Here is a 16,498-nt window from a genome sequence, read left to right on the forward strand (position 1 = left end):
TACAAGACTCATGGAGCATGGGGAATGTGAAAGCTCATAAGTTATGTGTCATAGAATATGATTCTATGACTCATACTAAATGCTAGAATACAAAGTGGTGACATAATGGTGACTCTTGACCATTGGAGTGTCTATTCACTCTCAAGGTGAGTTCACACACTAGACCAAGTTGAGCTTGATTCTCAACACATATAAAGTGATGTCGGTAAAAAAAGAATCATCATGCATCACATACATTCTATCTAACTGACTCCAAGTTTGTTTATGTTGAGCAGATTAGAAGGTAAAACCTAGATCATTCTCATGCAACCACGTCCAAACATCCAACTTCAAAACCTCCATAGCCAATGAAACCCAAGCAATTTGTTCAGAATCATCCATGATTGAATGTTCATAGAACTTCAGACGTAGATTGAGATGCATCAACGCACAAATTAAAATCACCCATAAGTAATCCTGGACAACCCACATATAGGGTCTAAAAGAGTCAACCCCATGATGCAATATGTTGAGTGGCTTGGTTAGGGGCCTAAATCCCAACCAACCACACAACTTGGCACCAAGATAAGTGATTTTTATACCCAAAAACCGACCATAAGGGTCAGTATGCATTACTTCTTATGAGAAGAACATTCCCCTCTCAGATTCCATGTTACCACTTTCATTCAATCAACAATGTTATGGGTGCACTTGCTCCTATGAAACTATTCAAAGTATATTCTCATACGAATTTCATGCACCGCATCCTTAGGTCTGTCTGTAAGCACTAAACTTTGATTTTCCATATCCATAGATTGAGTTCCCTTATTCTTTGGGCCCAAACCTTGAAGTGTGGCCTCTTTATCACCTGCTCTAGAAGCTTTTCCTTCATTCATAACAATCACAAGATCTGGCATACCAACATCTCTTTCAAGTCCTTCCTTACCATTCCTTCATTAGGAACCTCCAAAGTTGAAGGACAATGGCAATGGCATTTCACCATAAAGTGACCCCATTCACCACATCCAAAACCATGTATGCGAGTTTCCCATTAAAAAATAATATAACCACACGATCATAGAATACATCAAAAGATTGCAACACTGCCTTAGCATCAACTTCCACATCATGCACATCCTCATCGATGCACTCTTTTGTTGCGTTTTCATTTTCTTCAATAATATCAGACAGCAAGATATTGACAACAATCCTGCATAAATTATCCCAATTACGATGATCCTTGTCAACCTTCATCTACATGTATTGCCTCGGCATATGTCAACTTCTTTTCATTAATTTCCTCAATACCCTTAAATCTCTTAGAGCTCCAAAATTTTCCCTTTTCACGCGTACATTCTACCCTCACATTACTCTTTATTGGATCCAATTGTTCTCATGTCGATATCCCCCACAATTTGTGAGGAATTCATTTTTATATCCGCTGTTCTTGATGTGATAAAAATTCAAGATAATAATAATAAGAGATTTTTCATGAACAAGAGAGAAAATGAGAGATTGAAGAGATCTAAGATGAAGAAGACAATTGGAGGCCCACAATGTGTGTTGATTGAGTACATATGTGTATACCAACAAGGCACGCACGAATCTTAATTTCTACCATTGCTTATAGTACACACCACCACAATGTGTGTTGATTGAGTACATATGTGTATACCGACAACGCAAGCACGAATCTTAATTTCTGTCGTTGCTTCTAGTACACACCACCAAATTAAACTTGTTATATATCGTTACGAAGCTCTTCTAACTATTACCTTCCTCCGATCCGAAGAGTGCAGGAACAAAATCAAATTCGCTTTTTCTTCTTCCCCTCTCCTCTCTCCTTTTTTTTTCCCTCTCTCTCTCTCTCTCTCTCTCTCTCTCTCTCTCTCTCAAGAGAAAGAGTAAGTGGGTGTTTTCTCTTTTAAGAATCTTGACAAAAGAGAAAGGTGTGATTTGGAATTTGATACAATAGAGTGAAGAAGAAGAAGAAGACTCTCTCTCTCTCTCTCTCTCTCAAGAGAAAGAGTAAGTGGGTGTTTTCTCTTTTAAGAATCTTGACAAAGAGAAGAGTTGTGATTGGAATTTGACACAATAGAGTGAAGAAGAAGAGAAGAAGAAGAAAAATGGGCAGGGGAAGTGCTATCCTCTACCATTTTCCATGTCCAGATGGAGTGTTTGCAGCTCTAGCAGCTCATCTGTATCACTCCAAGCTGTCTCTTGACGCCGTGTTCTTCCCTAACCCTGTATATAATCCCATTAAGTAAGTATGCGGTGCTCTTCTTCTTTTTCTTTGTGTGTTTTAGGTTTGAGGTAATTTTGTGTGTTTTAGTTTTGGAGCTTTGTATGTGTTCTGGAAATGTGTGTGTGTGTGTGTGTGTGTGTGTGTGTGTGTGTGTGTGTGTGTGTGTGTAAACAGAAATTAGTTGTGTTTTTCCACCTGAAGTAAGGCAATTTAGGTTTCTCTTTTCGTCTATCTCATAAGTGTAGCCCCATTGTTAATGAACTTATTTACTTACACTGCGAAAATTAAAATCTAAATTGAAAATTAAGCCCCATTGTTAATGAACTTATTTACTTGCACTGCGAAAATTAAAATCTAAATTGAAAATTAAAAGTTTCCCATGTTTTTATATCACTATTATGTGATGGTGTAAAATAGGAAATTTTCATAGCAACTTTATTTTTTTCCCATTGGGCCTTTGTCGGCATATGATGGTCAAATTTAAATTTTAACGGGGCCCTGATTTAAAACCTTTTCATGTTTGGCAATGTATAGATTGGGAGAAATGAACTTTTTGAGGGGAAATCGTAAAAGGAATTTCCCATCCATTCTTTTATCAGCTTGAAGAACATTTTTCCTAGGCTAAATCCTCTCCTGTGCACTTCAACAATATGGCCTGAGATGCACATTGATTTCCCATGTTCAAACATTCAATCTTGAATTCTGTCACTTGAGACAATGGTTCGTGTGAAATCATAAATATGGGTGGCATATGGCTCACACAAGACCATTGCAGAGTGTTTGAGCAAGAAAAGTGGCAAGAAAAATGTGTTTTTATTTAATGATTTGTAATACTCTTGATGTCAGTATGAGAAAGCTCATTAGATCACATCTCATTTCTATGTCCCTGTATCATTTTTTTCATGATTCAATGGTATGCTGTAGCTTACAAGACATAAATGTTTTCTGAATTTTTGTTTTTAGGGTAACGGATTTGGATGTGGATGCTTTTGATACATTCTATCTGCTTGATTATGTTGGACCGAAAGGCTTTGTCAGTGAACTTTGTGCAAAGGCAAAAGAGTATGTACTGCATGTCCCATTATATTTGAGCACAATTGTTTATTTCAAGATCTAACGGTAAATCATAGGAATGCAATACATTTACATTTCATGCATTCAAATAAGTAAAAAAAAATTCGAGATACCTCTGACTACTTCTTTCATGCCCTTGTTAACATACGAAAGAGAGAAAAAGGGAATGAATCAGCCATTCAATTGATCAAGTAGCACATATAATTACTTGAGCAAAGTTGACCAAGAGCATTTGTGGAAATAAAGAAAAATTGAAGGGATACTTTAGAGTTTTTCCTTTGAAATAATGAAAAATAAGTTTGTAGTCTCTGGCATACATCAGCATTCTAAAAGAAAAAAGGAATAAATTACCTTTCCTTTTGGTAGATTGCTTATATCTAGATCATTTGAAGAGGCACTGTCTGTAGGTGGTAAGTATAACACCATCATTCATTTTTATATCCTGCATTGAGTTCGCTAGTGTAATGCTGAATGGTTTATGACATAGCCTAAGGTAGTCCTTTTTGTTTGAATTGATTACAGGGTTATCGTTCTAGATCATCACAAAACAGCATGTGAACTTTTATCAACAAAGTATTCCAATCTGGGAAATTTAAGCACGAATATCGATATGGACAAATCTGGTGCAACAATTGCGTTCGAATATTTTACAAGCAAACTAAACTCTAATTTGTGTTTGGAACTAGGAACCAGTAACTCCTTGGAAAGCAAGCAAAATGAAAGAATGTTCCTAGTGCCACAACAGGATTTACCACGAATCAGTTGTATTTTTGAGTATATTGAAGATGCTGATTTATGGAAATGGAAACTTCCAAGTAGTAAGGCCTTCACCAGTGGTCTTTCGTCTTTAAAATTTGACTATAACATCAACTCAAACACACAGCTCTTCAATAAGGTAACCTATTTTGAATTGGGGAACTGTATATATTGAGTTTGGCTTGGTGAGCTATTATGTGTTTCCTTGCATTTTTTACTGGCTTGTTTTTGAAAATGGGGGTAAGAAAAACTAGTAAACAATTAATTGGGTCTGTTTTAGCATGGCTTCAGCCAGTTTGTGGAACATCTAGAGAGCCACTGTAGAAATGTAGTATACAAGAAGGAAAACCATCTCCTTCAGCTTTTGGACTCACTAAGTCTAAATGTCACCTCCAGGAAATTAGATTGCTTCTGAACAAGGAAGTTAACATCTTGCTAGCACCAAAGTTTGGTATCCCTTTCAGTATCTCTTTAGTGGTAAGAATACAATTCAATACTCTTGAAATCAGGCAAGGCCACATTGTTTCAAGGTTCCACAATACATGTCTTAATTAGGCAAGAAAGGCTTTGTTTTTGCCTATATGGTCGGTATTAATGCAAACCATCCCCTTGAAAAGGAACCATTCATGCAAAAATAAACAAGATAACAATTCTAATCAAGTAAACTAACTTCAGCTATTCTGGATGTGTTTCTCCTAAGATATTCGTGTTCTTTAATTTGATCCTGAAAGTTGTCTTTACTTCAGCTGCAATCACTTGATCCGTCAGAAGTCATAAAGCGTGGAGAAAAAAGCTTATTAGGAAAGCAGTCCAAGGTAGATGCAGCTCTTAACAGCTCTTTTCTACTCAACCTGGGGGAAGGAAAGTTTGGACAATGCCTGGTAAATTTTTGTCAGTCACCATATCAATTGTGCACGTTATATATGTGCAAATTTGGTATGTATGTTCTTATGTTTACAAAAATAAATTCAACATGTAGTGAGGTTACTTGTCTTCTAGTTTTTGTTTCAATCATCATCAAAACCACACCAATAAATGACTATTATAGCGTAGTTGTAACTGGTTTTTAACTCTATACAATCTCTCTGTTTTGAAATATCCAATGTATGCAATCTATTATAAACCTTAACAGATGCCATGATCTTTTCTAACTCTTCAACAATTAATGCATTATTTTCTGTTATTTGAAGCAGTTTTTTTGTAATTTCTGTGTAAAGTAGGCTGTCCAAGATGATGCCATTGCAGATCTACGGAGTGAGGCTGGAAATCAACTTGCTGCAAAAAGTCAAGCATATGGTCTGAGGTGTATTTTTCTAGCATTTATTATTTTTTAACCCATGGTTACTGAAAATTGTTAAAGCTTATTTCTAGTTAATGTTATTCAGAATTCTACATAATCTATGATTAGTTGGTTTTGAATTTTCTGTATTTCTTGGGCCCCACTAATTCCCTAAGAAAAAAACATCCAAACATGTGCACAACATACTACCATCCAAGATACATATTTTTATTTGTGACCGGGGCATCAGTAGGCACATTAAAATAGTTGTTACGCACACAAATTTTGTTTCTTCACGATTATTTTGACTGACATCTGACCTTCAACAAACTCAGAGTATGCAGGTCTAGATTTTGTACGATTTAAGTGAGGATTTTTTTACATTAATCTTTTTTACCTTGATCATGTATACTTTGAGGAACTACAAATCATAATTTTTACAAATGGTGATATGGACTCTAATAGCATGGCATTGAGACATGAAGATGGTAACTTTACCGCATCATATGTATGTGGATGCAGGGCCATAGGGGCTGTTGTATACAGAGTGAAAGGACAAGACCCATCCATACTTAAAGTGAGTCTTAGAAGCCTTGAGGGTGAAGATACAACAGAAATATCTGAGGTGAGATTCTTGTGTTTTTCAGTTTCATAATAAGTGAAAAAAATACCATGAAGCATATTTAGATCTCTCCATATTTTCATTTCAGGCATATGGTGGTGGTGGACATTGCTTAGCGAGCTCTTTTCAGATTGCGAATGAAATCTTTGCTAAATGGAGGGGATAACAAGTCATGACCATCTGAGTAACCTACCCTTATACCTCCTTTAAAATGTCATATGATTGTTGTCTTATTATAACTCCGCTCCAAAGACGTTGTAACCCAAAATAACTTATTATAACTCCGCTCCAAAGACGTTGTAACCCAATTTATAGATAACATATTGTAGTAAGTAAACTAAAACTACCCACGAATTAATATTATTGGTATAAGGCTTTTGCAATATTATTCAATGCTTTATTATTCAAGATTGTCTTGTTTGTACTCATCTAATAATGCTTGTTTGTATCATCTTGAACTTGAATTTCATGATAAAACACAATTTAATATTTCGACTATCCATGTTCATATGTTTACTCCACAATAATTTCATCATGCATAGATAACGGTGAGTAAACAACACCCAATCAATGTCTTATTATTTGACCTTCTTAAATGGTAGCATGACGAAGATCTTGAATGTCTTAAACACAGTGATCATAAATATTCAAAGGGTTAAAGGTTTGATCAGCCATATGATGTTTTCTGAAGAAGGTCTCAGCCATAAAGCACATCAATCTATGGCTGTTGCACAATTCTTACATTTTTGGTTGGAAACTGTGTAACCACAAACATCCCTGGACTAAATTATCCATTAACGATCATTCAGTTGTTACAAGAACACAATTATTAGCTGTAGTAAACTTCCCTTCAATTACCTACATATATATACAAACATACATGCATACATAAATATCCACACTTTTTAAATATACGCATGCATATGCATACTTTGTATCAGGGATTACATCATGCTGTGCAGTAGGGGAAAATCTCATTCTGGTGTGAAAACCTAGAACATAATGAAGTGCATGCTTGTTGCATATGCATGCCTTGATATCCTATGAGACATTGCAAGAATGTTAGACATTTGCTTACATACATGCATCCATGTAAGCATGAACACTTCATCCATGTATGGCATACCTCCATACATACATACATCAATCCCTCCTTTCATGCCCTATAAGCTTATGATGCTCAAGAAAGCCTTTGCCAAAGTGACATTGGTGACCATTCTTGATTGTTTGTTGGAGGGGGGATGTCCTTGGTAATGAATGTGGCAAGGTTCTCTTTAAAGTGCTTTTAGGATGGGCATTTATGATTTGAATACAAGCTATTGCGGTTTATCATAAGTTAAAACAAAGATGAAGAGTGGATAACCAACGGAGAGATAGAGAATGTCTATGTGTCCATGAAGACGATGCTCCAACAATGCTATAATTAGATCTTCACGTAAACTCATTGAATTTATTTATTACAACTTGTAATGATCATGTTGAAGGTTATTCATTAATGATCATTCAGTTATTACAAGAAAGCAATTATTAGCTGTAGTAAACATCCCTTCAATGACCCTTAGCTTGATACTCAAATAACTAATATTAACATTACATTGTTGGTTGCCTCAAATAGCAACCATGTGCATTTTTTCTCAAACTATGAATGAAATGCAATCTTTTTGCAGAAACTACCCCTCTCCATAATTGTGCAAGCATGATAAAACCACACAAATCTTGATCATTATTTTATGATTAAATCCCATCCTAATGACTTGACTTGGCTTCTCTATATGAAACTATATACTATATCCATGTAGTTGATTTTTTTATTTCTTACATTAGTTTTATATAAATATATCATGTATCTAAGACTCAACAACAATCTTCTAAAATACACTAATCTATACACTGAATGGTTAATGTCAGCTCCTTACTGTAGGCGTTGAGCAAAACAAAAGGATTAAGCTCTGCTCTCAACCATAGATGAGAGTTACCGAGCTTTTTTTAATCAAATGCACTCAACAAAAACAGCTTCTCCTGTACAAAAGAAAAAAGAAAGAAAGGATTTGATCTTGAGATATGCACAAAGGAACATTTTGTATTTTAATTTGCTTCTTGGTTGTTAGCTGGAAGAACTTACACTGTCAGAGAATTGTGGGCTCGGTATATCATCTATCATGCATCCTGAATACCATGTAAAATCTAATGATGCGGAGACATCAGAAAATGCAGAGCTAATCAACACTGGGGACGCATTGCTGTCTTTGCAATCAAACCCTGGAAATAGCATGACATATATATATATATACTTATGTAGCACTGAGAAACTTGAAGGAATTACAAGTGCAAAAATGGGGAAACATTTTATGTAAAAATACCCCACTTGAGTTATGTGCCAAATTTCTCCAAAATTTACCTAAGCATCCCTCCCAGCTCTGTAGTAGTAATTTGGGCAAAACAATGGGGATTTACTGAAGACCAGAAACTACCCTTTAGTGATATAAATTTTATTATATTTAGGGGTATGCTGGTAAGTTTTTTTTATTTAAGGGTATTCCATCGTATACCCAAAACAAGCTAGGAATATTTTGGTGTTTTGACCTACCTAGTTAAGTTTTTGAAGCAAAGTATTCTGGTAATTGTTTACTTCTTCTTGTAGAGAGCATGGGGTACTCTGCCTATGTTTTTATCAGAGAGGTATCGTCATAAATATCTAAAATGTCAGGTGGTTTCTTTGAAGAAAGAAAAGCTCAAGAAAAACAAACCTTGACCATTAGTATTGGAGTAGACACCTTCCACTTCGTCATCCGTAGCCATGATTGCTTGATTTACTTGAACAGATGTGAAACAGTCATTCTGTGCTGATGTAGAATCATCGCCTTGATGACTTCCTATATTACTTGATGAACTACACTCCAATCCTTCTTGTTCATGTCTTATTTTCCATGATCTTTCACGAAGAATAACAGGGGTACCTATTCCAACCTCATGTTGCTCATGGTGATGGGCTATTTCTTCATCAATGCGGAATATAGATGTAATTTGACTGAAACAAAGAAAGAAGACATTTGAGGTTTTGAATCATTAAGTCATTATGAATGAGAGAAAGAAATGTTGTTGATTGTTTTCTTGATATAAATCTCACCTTCCATATGGACTGTAGTGTAGATCTTTTCCTTCAAAACATGCATTAATTACTTCTCCATGTTTTGGATGTTCTATATCATAGTTATGTGTTTGCAGATTCTTGCTAACCTCTGTTCTTGCCCAATCAAATGGCTGCAATTAATAGATATAACCATATCAATATACAGATCAATCTCTGTATGCGGTTAAAATAATATTAACATCTAAATGACACACAAAACGTTTCAGATGTTATGGAAGCTTCTCAAAAATCATACCGTAGAAACTGTCTAATATGTTTATTAAGACTGAGGTAAAACGTGTATTTCAATATTAATGCATACGAAATGAATCAGAATCTATCATAGGATAAGCGTTTTGCGTCATTCATTTGTCATGAACATGATAAAATTCATAGGTCAAGAAAACCTACCTTCCAAACATCATTGGTGCAACCCCACAACTTCATGGCATCGTTATGACCAATAACAGAATTTGAAAGAGTAATATTCTGAGAAAGAGAAGGGGGGAGTCTTGGTGGTGTTATTATTTCTTGAGGTAAGTCCAGAATATTAGCATTATCTGCAAAGTAAAACATAGAACAATTTGCCTATAAATTAGATATAATATATATGATTATAATATGCATATTGAGCCATAGAAACATATTGCATACAAATTAGATACCAACTATATGAGTATGAACTGCACTACCGTAGTTCACATATACACAACAGGATATCTAATATATGGATATTCTCAAAACATTATGCAATAGAAATATATTGTAGACAAAGAAGATATTAAATATGTGTATAACCCACACACTATACCATTGAAATATATTGCAGACAAGTATACATGTGGAGAGAACAAGAGAATGGGATTGAAGTTATTCCTTAGGGAGCACAAGAGTGATTGTTATCAAAGTTACGTTGAATCAAACCTTCATTCACAATGGACTTTTTGCCAAGACAATAATTGTTGGCTTTTGTTTGCTCTGTTTCAGAGTGCTGAAAAGGTTTCAAATCACAATGTGTAAACGATTTGCGGGGTTTTCTGGAATGTACAGGATGAGCACGATCTGCCATGCTTTGTTCAGATTTCCAAGTTGGTATTGTCTTTTTGTTATGAAGATGGCTCTGCTTTTGTAGATTTGTGAGCTCATTACAACCGTCATTCAACCTAGGACATGTAAATAAATCAGTAAGCCACTTTCCACAAAAACTTATCCTGAAAAAAAGGTCAAAACACCATCTAAAAGGATCCCTAAAACATTTCTCAATCAAAACACAGTTTAAAAATGGAAGGGATCACAGTTTCCCAATCAAATGGCCTCCAAAAGCTCTTGTGAGATGTGACAAAAAGAAATATTAAATATATCTTCACCAGCTGACGATTCTTGTAACCATCTCTTGCATTAGTACCTATATACATCTTGAGTTAGGCTTATCAAATCACTTACTTATATCATGCAATTACAAGAGACACACTGTAGTCAACATTGTCTTCTCCAGCTAAGCGTATTACATCATTCTTTTCTACCATTGAAGCCAACATTATTTTGCAATTTTATTATCAAGCTGCATATACTTGCCTGCTTCTCTTATTAATGGTGTTGCTGATTGGCTCCAAAACCCTTCTACAAGATGCAATTTTTCCTGCCTCTGCATCGTTTTGGTTTGATATACCTAGTTTCTTTGCTTCCTTCTTGCCCAATGCAGAGAACCGGTTTTTCACTGCATTGTCAGTTCTGCGCAGACACAATTTCATTTACTATATGTTACTATCTATATGCATTACTGAATAAAAACACATAGAAATGGCCTCAATAGAAACAACAAACTTTTCTTTATCCCCCCAAATAGCCCCTTAAGTTTGTTTTATTCCAAAAAATTTCACAGTCAACTCAAAAGAGAGAAATAGGGGACGAACTGGCTATAGAGGTGGGGAGGGGTATTCTGGTAAATAACCCACAAGTAAGAAAAAGAAGGGATATTTTGATTATTATGCCTATGTGAAGAACTACCTGCCAGGCACGACTTTCGCTATTTCTGTCCATCTGTTGCCAAACTTCCGTTGTGCCTATCATCATTACATTATATTCTCATCAGAATCCGGATATAAGAACAACAAATTAAGATGAAATTATGTATTCCATGCACAAAACCTCTAGTAATAGTTGATCTTCTTCTGGTGACCAGCCGCCCTTCTTGAAATCTACACTTAGGTAAGTATTCCATCTATTCAATAAATAAAGATCCGTTAGGGCCAAGATGATCAATAGAATGTATACTATCTGGTAGATATGAAGTATAGTTTCTTCTTACCGGCGCCGGCACTGACGACTAGTTTTGTTGTGGAATTGGGCTGCAATAACTGACCATCTGCACATGTGTAGATGCAAGGGGAATATAACTCATGAGACAGAAAAAGGGAAAAGAGAAACACCTTCAAAAGATTCCTAAGCTTTTCTTTTTATTTCCTTAAAATGCTCCCCACTTTTCCTCATTTTCCCCGATGCACTTGGTCAACTCTCAAAAGAGCAAGTGATTTCTCACGGGTCTATATGCTATTTGAGCAGTTATATGGTCAAATTGCTATATTTTTCTCTCATTTGGGAGTTAAGTGAGGGCATTTGAGAAGACAACAGAAACTCAGGTATTTCCCAGGTTTTCCCAAGAACCAAAAGGCCCAAATTTTATGAAACAAGTCATGGCTAACAAAAACCTACTTTTCAATTCCATAAGTTCCCACAGCATTTCTCAGAACCTCATCTTCCTGCATTGATTTAATAAGCAAAGAATGTAAGAAATCAGTGACAATTAGCAATAAAGTAAATAAGATGGTATTCCTTGCATATGACAACTTATGTGTGATATCACATTAAAGTTCATTTCATGATGCTATAACAAATTTTGTGAAACAACAATTCTATTGAGACAGACTAAATAATATGTCTAGCTCATTGATTTACAGACATCTACTATTAAGGAATGAAAAGAAGGACCAACCCTCATGGGATTGATGACACAACATAAAATTTTGGGAATTTATAAAGAAAAAGAGAATTATGAAGGATCAGGACACCATGCAGCATGAATCATGTAATATGCAGCATCAGTGAAAATGTTGCTTGAATCAAATCCTATGTAATATGAACCCATTTCCATGTGTTCATTTAGATGTACTTTTTGAATGGTCTATGTTCCTAATTGAACTTAGGTATAGGAAAACCAAGTTTTTGTGTAGTTTTCACTTATGATTCGTCTCAATGTTTTGGTCTGAATTCATCATACGTTTTGAATGCTGTTGTGTAGTTTGCACTTGTGGCGTAGGAACTTGGTAAATTTCAGATGATTTTAAAAACAAAAAAACTCAAAATGCCGAGTTGTAGATGAAGGTTTACTACATTTCTGTAAAAAAAATGTTTTTAAGATTACAGCGTTCTGATGTTTTTTACAAATTTTTAGTAACAAATTACAATATTCCTCAAGTCTGTACGAGACTAACAAGATTATTGGAATGAGTCAATGCTCTGAACAGCACTTGAAGTTATTCCTTAACAAGAATAACTCAGCATTTGAATGTCCTTACTAATAGCTAGCTCAGCATTTGAAGGGTTTTTCAAATCTACACTGTCTCAAACAATGTAACTATTCAACATTTGGAAGTCTCTAAAGTCTTAATTTCCAAACTCTAAAGTTGACTTGGGAGTAGCAAAAGTGCAAATTGCACTGTTCTTCTATTCAGCATATGAAGTTCGAGTTCACATTGCAAATGCAAATTACACTTGTATTCTACAGTTCATGCTTTACATGCAACTGTAAATCTTCCCACGTAATGGGCAGTTTTTGTGGCAAATCACACAAAGCTCAAGCATTTTCGAACAATTGCAGGAACAATTTACCTAGAGAATACATATACGTAAAATATTTCAGAAGTTTGGGATAAGAAAAACAAACCTGATCAGTCCAAGTAACAAAATGGCGGTCCGTGGAAGATTTATCGCTGGTATCAGAAGGAGAGGGACGAATCATTCTCAGAAGAGAAGGAGACAAATGAGGTCCCATAGATTCTCATTTATTCTACTTTTGTTCTTACAAATCAGAGATTTAACGTATGCTCCGTTTTTTACACAGATCCGGAAGAAGTGAAGAACTCCATTGATTCATAAACATTGTTGTCCAGAAGCGTCACAGATTATAGGAAGAAATTGTCGCTCAGAAATGCTGATTTGGCCTTTTCTCCTGCGGATCTGTGTCAAAAAATATTACCAAGCCTTTCAAAATGCCGCAATTCCGATCCACGCACCTTGTCTTCCAATCGAAATTGGAGGATAAGGCGACGGAATTGGGAGGAAAGGAGGTGCAGGAATGGATCGAAAAGAAAGATTGGCGGAGGAAGTGGAGATGGAAGGCGTTGCAGGGAAATTCACACTGCCGAGAGGATTGGTGGAGGACGAGCGGCGACGAGATTGTGCAGATTGTGCAGGGGATTGATGATCGGGAGGGAGACAAGGATCAGAAGAAGCAGAAGCAGAAGAAGCAGAAGCAGGAGGAGGAATGCGAGGGAAAAGACCGAATTTTCTTTGCTTTTGTTTTTTGGGTTTGAATTCATTGGCGTCTTTCCCGCCCTTTTTCTGCTTTTTCTGCTTTTCTGCTTTTTCTGCTTTTTCTGCTTTTGTCTTTTTGCTTCTTTGCTTTCTGCTTTTCTCTCCTTGCTTCTTTGCTTTCTGCTTTTCTCTCCTTGCTTTTTTGCTTTCTGCTTTTCTCTTCTTGCTTCTTTGCTTTCTGCTTTTCTCTCCTTGCATGTTTGCAGCTTATTTGCTTCTTCTTTTATATGCCTTTTGCTTTTCTGCCCCTCGCGTTTTTGCTTTTTGCTTTTCTGCCTTCTGCCTTCTGCTTTCTGCTTTTTGCTTTTGGGCTCCCCCGTTGACTCTAGAGTGTGTTTGATCCGATTCGACACTATGTATTATTACCGCCGAAAAGGCAAGAGTGTGCGCATGCGTGCGCGGTGTGTGAAATCTCTCTTCTTCTCCCAGAAAAGAAAGCCCGATGTGTTGTTGATCTTTACACGCCCCGCCTAATCTCGTGGTTTTTTTTTCCGTGCTCGCCTAGGCATCCACGATGTTTGTGAAACCACATCTATCTCTGTTTTCCGACAGCAGCAAGTGTCCATCCCCTGCTTGTTCAGTTTTCATCTTGTCCCTTCCCTTCCATTGAGGGAAAAATAAAACGCAATGTGAATCCGTCTTCTTGCTTCTTCCAGGACCGAATTGCTCAACTTAATGTCGAACTGCCTCCCTTTATCATGTTTCTCGACACCACGTTCTCGTAAATTGGGTGTAAACTCGCCCTACAATGTTTTGAAAGAAAAGAAAAAAATGGAATCATCAATGAAACACAATTCGAGCTAAAGGTGGTTGCATCTTTCAACTTCTCGATTCAAAAAATAATAATTTAATTTAATTTGAACAACGGAAAAAAAGCATCGCTTTACTTTGTCCATACATTATGTATGTCAGGAGACTTTAGATGCCTCCGCAATTAATTATTGTTTTATACAACCAATAGTTTGCATTTTACGAAAGGCTAAAAGAACAAGCATCAATAAACAAACATGACGATGTAGTGATAAAGCTCATGCACTGCAACACTAAGCTTGTGATGAACACATCTCATACTCATAGCCTCCTCTTGACAACTGCCAACATTCTTGTAGTCCGAAATCGTCCTCCCTTCCGTACATTTGTGTGTATGTGTATGTTTCACACACTGCATTGTTACATCTTCATAAACATATAGATTTAGGACCGAATTTGTTTGTAGGTCTCCAATAGTAACTAGACAAATGCATAGATTTTATATCGTTCTCGACGCACATTGGTGATCTATAGAACCCAAGGTAAAACATTTTCATACAATGTGAGCGAAGTTCATAAGCGACTTCTTGATGCTCGAGAAACTTTTTACCTGATGAATGTTGTAATTAAGCGATGCATACTACGACTAAGAGAAAATAATCCAATCATTGTCCTTCCAGATGTCATAATTGTGATAGCTCGGTTACATATGCTCATGTTTACATGCTCAAACACGCAAATTAAGATTAATGTAAAACTTAGAACCACAACACAAGCAAACTCTCAACTACTCATTAAATGTTAGTCATAGTAAATAATGTTTACCACGCTTGGGGATTTTGAGAACCGGATGCAAGCATATTATTGTTTATCTTTATCTTGCTTACAAAATCAAATATAATGATATTGTACAATCCACTTATAGGAGAGTAATACAACCGTTGTTTATGATTATACACTTTATCCCTTTAAATAAGAAGACAATCTATTGTATTATTTGACCATAACCGTGCTCGCTTCGTTACACAATATACAATATGCGTTATGTTTCTTAACTAGAAACACTCTTATCTTAAGCGACCAAATCCAATTAACTAATGTTATCACTTCTTGTTATTAGCACTAATACGAAGAGAAAGAAATTTTGGTGTCTCCAAGTGTCAGGTGAGATATCATCCTTACAAAACAAAACTCGTTAAAGTCATGTTTTCCATATATATTGATTAAAGTTGTGATGATTTCATTGAACCACAGTTGAAAAGAAGTTCATGTTCTCGTGGAGGTACCTAGAGTTACATTCAACAAGAACCATCTTCCAAATTTAAATTCAACAGAAAGCCATTAAGAATAATTATACAAAGTCAATATGTTTGTTTCGCTTGGAAACCTCAACTTTGTCTACTTTAAATGAGAGAGACATGTCCTATTTGAAGAAATTCAAGGTGTTCAAAGTGGTAAATGCAAGTTGTACATGTAGTGCAATTACATTCATTTTGGGTGTACTTGAGAATGTTAGGGGTACAAAAATTAATTTTGTCATTCCTAAAAGTTGTGAATCTGAGTTGAGCATTCATATGAATGTGTTACAAACATTTACATAAATGTGTTACAAATGCATTAATTTAAATTCCTTTTGATGTGGACTTGGCAACCTAAAAACCATAGATTCTTATTCAAAACTTATTGAGCCTAAATACAAAAAAGAAATAAATAAAATTAACTAAAATCAAGGCCAGCAACACATCCTGACAAGTCAACGTATAAATATTATAGAAAGCAAGGAGGAATTCATAATCACACCCTAATTGCTCAAAAAATTGGATGATGTGGAATGGATGATATTCGATAGTCTCGAAGATCATTCAATTTATGCCAACGAACCAATTTTGATTCTTCATTGCACGAAAGGGAACTTCCTAGATTGGTTCCCCATAATGACTTGTTCCACGTAACTTAAATGGAAACACCTTCAAAAGGAACATTGTAATATGCAAGGAACATCAAGTTTTAGTTGGTAAGGTTAGATTCTTGGAGTATCCATACATTAACTTTTTTAGATCACTCAACTAC

The 16,498-nt window shown here is 35.7% G+C and overlaps 2 protein-coding genes and 2 long non-coding RNA genes across 6 annotated transcripts in view; 3 read left to right on the forward strand and 1 right to left on the reverse strand.

The window, feature by feature from the left end:
* Positions 1 to 7,942, forward strand: part of LOC147855491 (uncharacterized) — a 45,474-nt gene extending 37,532 nt beyond the window's left edge. The window contains exon 2 of the long non-coding RNA XR_015530805.1: positions 7,440 to 7,942. This is a non-coding gene — a long non-coding RNA (uncharacterized LOC147855491). The remainder of the gene's footprint in view (positions 1 to 7,439) is intronic.
* Positions 2,027 to 6,453, forward strand: LOC147855492 (DHHA1 domain protein). 3 transcript variants are annotated; one of them, XM_087330548.1, is made up of 7 exons: positions 2,028 to 2,242; positions 3,188 to 3,286; positions 3,821 to 4,193; positions 4,801 to 4,935; positions 5,275 to 5,357; positions 5,856 to 5,958; positions 6,044 to 6,453. In XM_087330548.1, exons 1-7 carry the CDS (start codon positions 2,106 to 2,108, stop codon positions 6,119 to 6,121), a joined length of 1,008 nt encoding a protein of 335 aa, XP_087186674.1. In that variant the 5' UTR covers positions 2,028 to 2,105; the 3' UTR covers positions 6,122 to 6,453. The 3 variants fall into 3 exon arrangements, with proteins under 3 accessions (XP_087186676.1, XP_087186674.1, XP_087186675.1); XM_087330550.1 differs by lacking the exon at positions 4,801 to 4,935 and having other exon boundaries at positions 2,027 to 2,242; XM_087330549.1 differs by lacking the exon at positions 3,188 to 3,286.
* On the reverse strand, positions 7,386 to 13,212 carry LOC147855493 (uncharacterized). Its single transcript, XM_087330296.1, has 12 exons — positions 13,029 to 13,212; positions 11,798 to 11,844; positions 11,394 to 11,450; positions 11,234 to 11,306; positions 11,093 to 11,148; positions 10,650 to 10,816; positions 10,010 to 10,249; positions 9,497 to 9,645; positions 9,083 to 9,216; positions 8,703 to 8,983; positions 8,078 to 8,214; positions 7,386 to 7,974 (listed from the first exon to the last, which is right to left on the reverse strand). Exons 1-12 carry the CDS (start codon positions 13,134 to 13,136, stop codon positions 7,942 to 7,944), a joined length of 1,482 nt encoding a protein of 493 aa, XP_087186422.1. The 5' UTR covers positions 13,137 to 13,212; the 3' UTR covers positions 7,386 to 7,941.
* LOC147855494 (uncharacterized) lies at positions 13,014 to 13,318 on the forward strand. The gene is made up of 2 exons (XR_015530804.1): positions 13,014 to 13,129; positions 13,206 to 13,318. It is a non-coding gene; the product is annotated as an uncharacterized LOC147855494 (long non-coding RNA).
* Positions 13,319 to 16,498: the final 3,180 nt, after the last annotated feature.

The sequence above is a fragment of the Azolla caroliniana genome, unplaced genomic scaffold (genome assembly GCF_043228905.1).
Source record: "Azolla caroliniana isolate FFs.n. ecotype wild unplaced genomic scaffold, voAzoCaro1.0.p SCAF_14, whole genome shotgun sequence".
Classification (NCBI taxonomy): Eukaryota; Viridiplantae; Streptophyta; class Polypodiopsida; order Salviniales; family Salviniaceae; genus Azolla; species Azolla caroliniana.

Coding starts and splice junctions, on each gene's coding strand:
- LOC147855492 (XM_087330548.1), top strand. CDS start 2,106: ATGGGCAGGGGAAGTGCTATCCTCTACCATTTTCCATGTCCAGATGGA. Junction 4,194..4,800: donor ACACACAGCTCTTCAATAAG/GTAACCTATTTT, acceptor TCTTTACTTCAG/CTGCAATCACTTGATCCGTC. Junction 5,959..6,043: donor ATACAACAGAAATATCTGAG/GTGAGATTCTTG, acceptor TTTTCATTTCAG/GCATATGGTGGTGGTGGACA.
- LOC147855493 (XM_087330296.1), bottom strand. CDS start 13,136: ATGGGACCTCATTTGTCTCCTTCTCTTCTGAGAATGATTCGTCCCTCT. Junction 11,451..11,797: donor GGAACTTATGGAATTGAAAA/GTAGGTTTTTGT, acceptor ACACATGTGCAG/ATGGTCAGTTATTGCAGCCC. Junction 9,646..10,009: donor AAAGTCCATTGTGAATGAAG/GTTTGATTCAAC, acceptor TTTACTTTGCAG/ATAATGCTAATATTCTGGAC.